Here is a 7362-nt window from a genome sequence, read left to right on the forward strand (position 1 = left end):
ATTCTCTTTTAAGTGCTACATAAACCTATAACAAAAATTAGCTTTTGCTCAAGAAAGCTTATGGTCTAAGGATAAACACTGGCCTTGCAGAAGTAAAAGGGAGCTTTGCTGCTCCAACAGAGCCAGTATCTTGTTCTATAAACAAAAGGCCAACTGAGGCAGCTTTTAGCTTTACTTTAAGCAGTGGTCCCAGGGCATTAAAAACCAAGCTGTGGGGTTTTCTTAAGCCATAAGTCTAATGGAGGAAGGATTCCTGGTATAGACATCTCTGAAAGGGACAGCATGTGAAATCAAAGAAAATATCAGCTGGGAGAAAAGCAAGTACAAAATCAAGGTGCTGTGATTATTTCAGTGGAGAAGAGTTTTGATAGGTTAAAGAAAATGGTAAGGTAAAAATCAGCTGTGGAGGGCCATCAGAACGTAAGCACTCATTTCCTGTGTCTTAAAAATGAAAAAAGGAGGGTCCTGTTGCTCTTCTGAAGCTGTGTAGATTCTTTTTTTATTCCAGCTTTGAGACAGCATACTGTCAAAATCAATAATGCACATTGTCACTCTGTAGTGAGCAAACGGGGAAACTGTGACTCAAACACATCCCAGTGCAGTAGCAGCTGAGAAACAGTCCCTCTGCCTGAGATTTCTGAGGCAGGCAGACCCTGCTGCAAATACTCCTTTAGAAAGAGCAAGTGGGCTTCCTCCTGAGACCATTGCATGTTCAGCCTCCCTGGTTCAAAATTACACTAAATTGAAGGGAATTAGGCTTTTCTTTGCAGGGGTTTCCCCCCCAGTTTCACAGTATTCCATGTCCATTTCCACACCACTCTTCAGGGAACCGTTTCACCAGAAAATCAGACTCCAGAGAAAGACATAAAGATTGAGGCAGGATGTCAGTTAGGTATTCTGTGTTATTCCACTTTCTGTCTAGAATTCTCAGCGTGAACAAGGTCTGTAAAGTTGATGCAGAATAGCAGAGCTTCTGTAGCGTAGTATATGAGTGCAGCTATACCTGCAAAAACCCTTTCACTGTAAACCTGTTCTCTGCTAATTAGCCATATTGTCAGTTAGAAGTAATCTGCCAAATCTAATAGCTTAGTAATGCTGGCAGCAGCTCAACTCAGGCTATTCACTCAAGGCAGAATCAATCTGTTGGATATTTTCCTTTTGTGGATGTTCTGTAGAGACTAACAGTCAAATCTTGCAGCAGAGATTATAGCTATAGTTGTTCTTGAAGGACAGTATATATTTCAAAACAGGCATTTCTCTGATTCATCAGTACCCAACTGAATGATGCCTGCTTTTAAATTACTTTGATATCAGTGAAGAACTTTTAGGGCTTGAAGGGATGAATTGTTTTTTATTCTTACATTTTGTTTTTACTGTTACTGTTCCTAGGTAAATAGTAGCATGCTTTTAGCTAGCAAGATTTTGGATTTGGGGAGCAGTTACCATCAAGAATAACCTTCAGTAACAACTACATGGTGTTCCAGAAATACTGTGAAAGAACCAGGGAGCAGTTACCACCAGGAATAGCCCGCAGTAACCACTATATGGTTTTCCAGGAACAATCTGAAAGAACTGATTAAGGTTTGAATTTTTGTGAAACATTAGGGAAGGTGACAGCTGGTCTGTTGATTTTTGAGTGCATTTATTTAGACTTTTATTGAAATTCAGAGGAGCTGATAAATGGCATATTAAGGCAATGCTGTGAATTTGGCATATGAAAAAGAAATGGAATTTAGCACTGCTGTGGCAGCTTTTAGGGAACTCTCCATGCAGGCAGTACAATATTCATTGCACAGGTGAACAAGACAGGACACAATATCTATCCAGAAACAGACAATCTTTTGTAGGGCTAAAGTGTACCAAATTGTAGGAACACGGCATGCATTAGAGGGACTTTTTATTTCTGGACCAGCAGTCTGAAGGGTTTGAGTACTCATATTAATAAGACATCCCAGGATCCATATGCAATGTGGCAGTTCTCACAGAAGATGCTGGGACTGGCAATCCCTAAAATGTGGTGCAGAAGGAGTGTCTGGACCCATTTTCATATTTGAAAATTGATGGCTTCGCCATAACACTTTCACTAATGAGGTTGCTAAACCTGCTGCTAAATCAGGTTTTGGAGAGTTGAGGGTCTTAATTATTGCTATGCTGCAAGAGTTTGTAGGACTGAGCCAAAACCAGAGAGTGTTGAGGCAGTGCCAGCAAACCAGATTTTTAAGCCTGTGAACATCACAACATTCCAGGTGCATGGGAGGACTGCAGCTTTTCAGTGTAGTAGGAACAGCAGTCATTGTCTTCTGCTTTGGAGACCAAATGTGAAGACTGTGAGGATCTAGCAGCACCTCTGCCTCAAGTCTTGGTTTTCCACAGCACATAAATCCAGACATTTTTCATAAAATTAAGAATGGCGGAGTGATATCCTCTAATGGAGGGTTGGAACTGGCCTTATTCAGTACCTAAGTCAGTAAGCCTTCCTTATTTTACTCAAACGCACATTTTTCTTCTTCCAGGTGAATATACTATTATGACAGCCCACTTTCATCTGAAAAGAAAAATTGGTTATTTTGTCATCCAGACGTACCTTCCTTGCATAATGACTGTGATCTTATCACAAGTGTCATTTTGGCTAAACAGAGAATCTGTCCCTGCTAGAACTGTCTTTGGTGAGTATCCCACTTTCTCCTAGGACACAGATAGGATCTTTGTGGCTTGTCAAAGTGACTTGCTGTAATAAAACCACAGTTCACAACTGTTTATTTCTGCTTGAGGTGTTGTAAATGTTTTCTCCTTCTCTTCCAGTTTAAACTCAAAATCAATTTAAAAGCCTTGTCTGGGCTGTTTTTGTAAAGTTGTGACAGAAATTGGTCAATCAATTATGTGAAAATTAAGGACAGAAGATAGAAGAATACGATTAGTGTGATTTGTTTTGGGGTTTTTTTCCATTTCAGTGGATGCTGGATGGTTTAGAAAAAAATGACATACAGATTATCATACTTAATGTATACCCTAGCTAAGCATTTGAAGCAGATATCACTTCAAGACATTTTGTTCATCTTTGTTGTAGGATCTTTATCTCGGAAAACCATGTAGAGGTTAATTAGTGACAATTATCTCTATAACCATCAAACAAATTAATATGACTTTGCATTTAGAAAATGTGTATTTACTCAAGAAATTGTTATGGAAAAAACCTTTGGGGTGTCATTTAATTACTTGGTTTATCCCTAGAAAGCTGCAGAAAATAAGCACTTGAGAAAGTGAAGGTTGATGAAATACAAGATTTTTACTAGAAGAAAAACAAGGGGAGTAGGAACAGTTTTTTAAGTAAAACTTTGTTCACATATTTGAAAGGAGTCACTCTCCTGTACCAGCCTCCTGAAGTCAATTGGCAGCTTTGTTCAAAAATCAGCTCAGCAAGTTGTATGGAGAGAATACAGGTAGTAGCATCACTTTGCTGACTTACTCTAGGTTTACAAAGCTGTAACTGAGAGTTGAGGTTTTTGATCCTGGGGAAATGTTCTCACAGATGAAAGCATTGGCTGTTTGTCATTTACTATCATATGGGAAAGGAGGAGCTACAGTCAAGGAAACCAGTAACAGTCAACAATTTTAAACATGCAATCTCTGTATAAGAAAACAAAATAAGAAATCCCACTTCATTCTGACAGTTATAAACCATGGGCTTGTGTTACCCTAAAAATCCTTATTTAAACAAACTACAGCTAGAACTAACCAGAACTCCATAGAATAAAATATCTGAGGGTGAAGGCTTTCATTTTTTCTTATTCCTTCAAACCACAATATGCAAACAATGATTGACTTCATGTGGCCTTCTTAGATATCCTGCTGAACTGGGACCTGCTCATAACTCATATGAGATCCCATAAGGGTTAGCAAACTCATCTCTGACTCTTATTTTTTTTCTTTGCAGGAGTAACAACAGTCCTCACCATGACCACCTTAAGTATCAGTGCCCGTAACTCTTTGCCAAAAGTGGCCTATGCTACTGCAATGGACTGGTTTATAGCTGTTTGCTATGCCTTCGTATTTTCGGCATTGATTGAATTTGCAACAGTCAACTATTTCACCAAGAGGAGTTGGGCATGGGATGGCAAAAAAGCCCAGGAAGCTGCAAAAATCAAGGTGCTTAAGTTACATTTTTCAAATATCTAAAATAAAAAGCAGGTATTCAGTATAGTTTAAATAACTGAACGGTCAATTTCCCACTTCTTTGTGAAAAAGGTATTTAATTACCTTATGACATACTTTTGCTGTGGAGGAAAATTTGCAAGGAAATATATACAGTGCCTTCCCTTCACAGAGATAGACTACCAGTCTCTGTCATCTCTATGAAGAGGACTGCTTACAGAATTACATTGGGCATTGAGTACACAGGACATGGGATTTCAGTGATCAGACTTCTGATAACATAACCATGAAACATATCTCTGCAGATCAAGCCCTGTATGCTTTCCTAATAAATAACAATGCTCACATTGAGCTCCATGAGTCAGGGTCCCACCACAGTAAAAAAGGAACCAAAGACTAATTATGTGAAAATGCAAACTTTTGAGTTTCATGCTGAAATGAAATTTTTGGGATAGGACTAACTCAGGAAATCATCTCCTAGAGAGCTCCTACCCACAGGCATCCCAAAAGCCTACAAAGAGGCCAAGCTGGCAGGGGCAATGAGCCCTTCCCCATACCCTTTGCAGCAGCTGGGGAAATGAAGTTCACATCTTCTCAGCTGTCCATTGGGCAGATGCCAGACTACATCTCACTGACAAAAGAAGCTGCTAATGCCCATGCCAGGTGGGATGTGGGTGCAGCCAGTGAGTCTCAGCTTTCTCTCATCAGGGAAAGTCACACTTGAGTAAGGGCTACAAAATCAAGGCAAAAAATCTGTTTGGTAGTCAAAGTCAGAATAGCCGACAGGCATTAACGGGCATGCTTGATTATGGTGCTCAGCTTTTTGGGTCAGTCCCTTGAGGACTTGTTTCCACTTTCTGTTCTTGTGGTATAACATTTTGTTCTTTACACTGCAGAAAAAGGAGCGCAACCTGCTGGGAAATAAACCAACTAATACCTACACCACTGGGAAGATGACTCCTGCACCAAACATGCCAAAGGACTCAGCCCCAGCTGTCATCTCAAACACTACATCTGCTCCAGTGAAGCCTCCAGAAGAAAAGCCTGCTGAAAGCAAAAAGACTTACAACAGCATCAGTAAGATTGACAAAATGTCCCGGATAATTTTTCCAGTGCTGTTTGGAACTTTTAATTTAGTTTACTGGGCCACATATTTGAATAGGGAGCCTGTTATTAAAGGTGCCAATTCTCCAAAATAAACTGAAGTACTCTGGAGCCACATGTGAGCCATACTTACAAAGCAGATGCTACCAAGGAAAATTTGAGATCCAGATGACTTTCTACGTTTGGGCAATATTCTTCAGGAAGTTTTTTGCATGTTTAATAATATGTACAAATAATATTGCCTTGATTGTTTCTACATGTAACCTCAGATGTTTTGGAGACGATTATATTACTTACAGCAACGGATCTTTATAAAAGATCAGAAGACATTGAACATGGCTTCTTTGCTGCTGAGTATCTTGCATTGATAGTTTACAAATAAAATAAGTTATATTTTTTAACTGTTCAAGTGTACTACATATCGTGGTTTTTATACTTCAGATGTACAGTCATATGAATATGGGCTTAACCTATATTTTACAGAAGAGCTCCACTATTGTCATCTGATAAGTTACTGAGTAACGCCAGTTGTAAATGTGCCAAATTATTAAGTGTAGGGCTATGTTTGAGCACCTTTACTAGTTACAGGTAGTGCATTACTCCATAGACAAAACTGCTCAGCCCAATTTTCACTGGAAGTTTATTACAATGCAGTAAATCCTAATGGGACTATGATGATTTTCACTGCTTGAGACTCTAGTTTGCAGTGAAATAACACAGGGAGCAGGATGCTACTTATGTAAATAAAGATGACAGAATCTTGCCCTTAAATGAAAAGACAAAGTTTGTTTGGATTTTGCATTCCAAAGAATTCTCTCTAATGATTCTCAGTATTTATTCCAAAAATTAAGAATTATATTGCATGAAATTAACATAGATTAGGAACATATTTGTGCAAATAAAATTAACAACAGCAGCAGACATTTTTACCAGGGTAAAGTAAATTATGTTTGGATACTTTTCCAAGAAGAAGACTGTGTTATATTAGCAGAGATTAGCAGAAAAGAATTACAGTATTTCTGCAATAATTATTGTTTCCCACTGCAAAAATCAATCAGCCAACACTAGAAAGTGTGATCAGAAAAAAAAGATGTGCTTCATGACAGCAAGGTGTTTCAGTGACAATATTGACAGAAAGGTCTTTGTACTGTCCATCTGAAACTTTTCTATAAAACGCCTTGCTGCTGACAATGTGTTTTGCTTTCACAATGAATGAGAAAATGCAGTCTGAGTTTTCAGCTCTTTCCTCCTTGGCATCCTTTAATTGTTCCAGAGGCTTTTGTAATTAAATCTTAATGTTTAAATAAAAAATGCATTCAACATTTGATTGCAAAATGTCATTCTTATACTGGTTGTCCTTTTAGAAAGACCAGAAGAGCACACCAGAGAAGCTGAAGAATTAACTGGAAAGCACACATGCACACACTCAATCACGTGTGCACACATGACATATCCTCCCTGCTGCCCAGAAAGGGACATGCCTTGAGTAAACACAGTGAATTGAGTTGTTGCAGAATTTGGTGCTATCCTGCTAATCCCATGATCTTTTGGGGACAGAGTGGAGAATTCATGCTTCACTTTGAGGTTAGGGTCTGGTCTAGGACTGGGGAGTTGTTTGGCTTCTTATGTGTCTTCCTTCAACCCTTTCATTCCTAAAAATTTCCAAGAAAAAAATCTCATGTGTCTATTGTTTTTTGAAGCTTTTTTTTTTTTTTTTGATGCTGTGGAAGGAAAAATTCATAAATTTTTGAGGGCAATAGAGAAGCCATGGGACTGAGCAAGTGACTGGATGCTGATAAACAGGAGCAAGGGAGGGGGCACACCCATCTATTCAGTGCTAGCCTGATCTGAGGCGAGGATGTGGATCTCTGTTTTCATGTAGCCTGCCTCTGTGTCTTTGAGCAGCCGCAAACCTCCTCGTTCATCAGTCCCTTGGGAGATCCCTTTGGCTTTTGTGCTTATTGGAAGGCAAAACTTTATACAAGTCCCTTGGCTATTTCTTCAGGTGAAAAACTCAAAGAATTACATGACTGTGTTTTGAGAAAGAGAAACTCAGAGCCATCTTTGAGTAGCATCTTTTCCAAACCAGTCCTGGAGTCTCCCCAG

The 7362-nt window shown here is 39.1% G+C and overlaps 1 protein-coding gene across 1 annotated transcript in view; it reads left to right on the forward strand.

The window, feature by feature from the left end:
* The window catches only part of GABRA5 (gamma-aminobutyric acid type A receptor subunit alpha5), a 56047-nt gene extending 49467 nt beyond the window's left edge, over window positions 1–6580 (forward strand). The window contains exons 9-11 of the mRNA XM_058044599.1: window positions 2514–2666; window positions 3935–4146; window positions 5049–6580. Coding sequence (XP_057900582.1) covers window positions 2514–2666; window positions 3935–4146; window positions 5049–5351 — 668 coding nt within the window. The 3' untranslated portion in view covers window positions 5352–6580. The remainder of the gene's footprint in view (window positions 1–2513; window positions 2667–3934; window positions 4147–5048) is intronic.
* The last annotated feature ends 782 nt before the right edge of the window (window positions 6581–7362 follow it).

The sequence above is a fragment of the Melospiza georgiana genome, chromosome 2 (assembly GCF_028018845.1).
Source record: "Melospiza georgiana isolate bMelGeo1 chromosome 2, bMelGeo1.pri, whole genome shotgun sequence".
Classification (NCBI taxonomy): domain Eukaryota; kingdom Metazoa; phylum Chordata; class Aves; order Passeriformes; family Passerellidae; genus Melospiza; species Melospiza georgiana.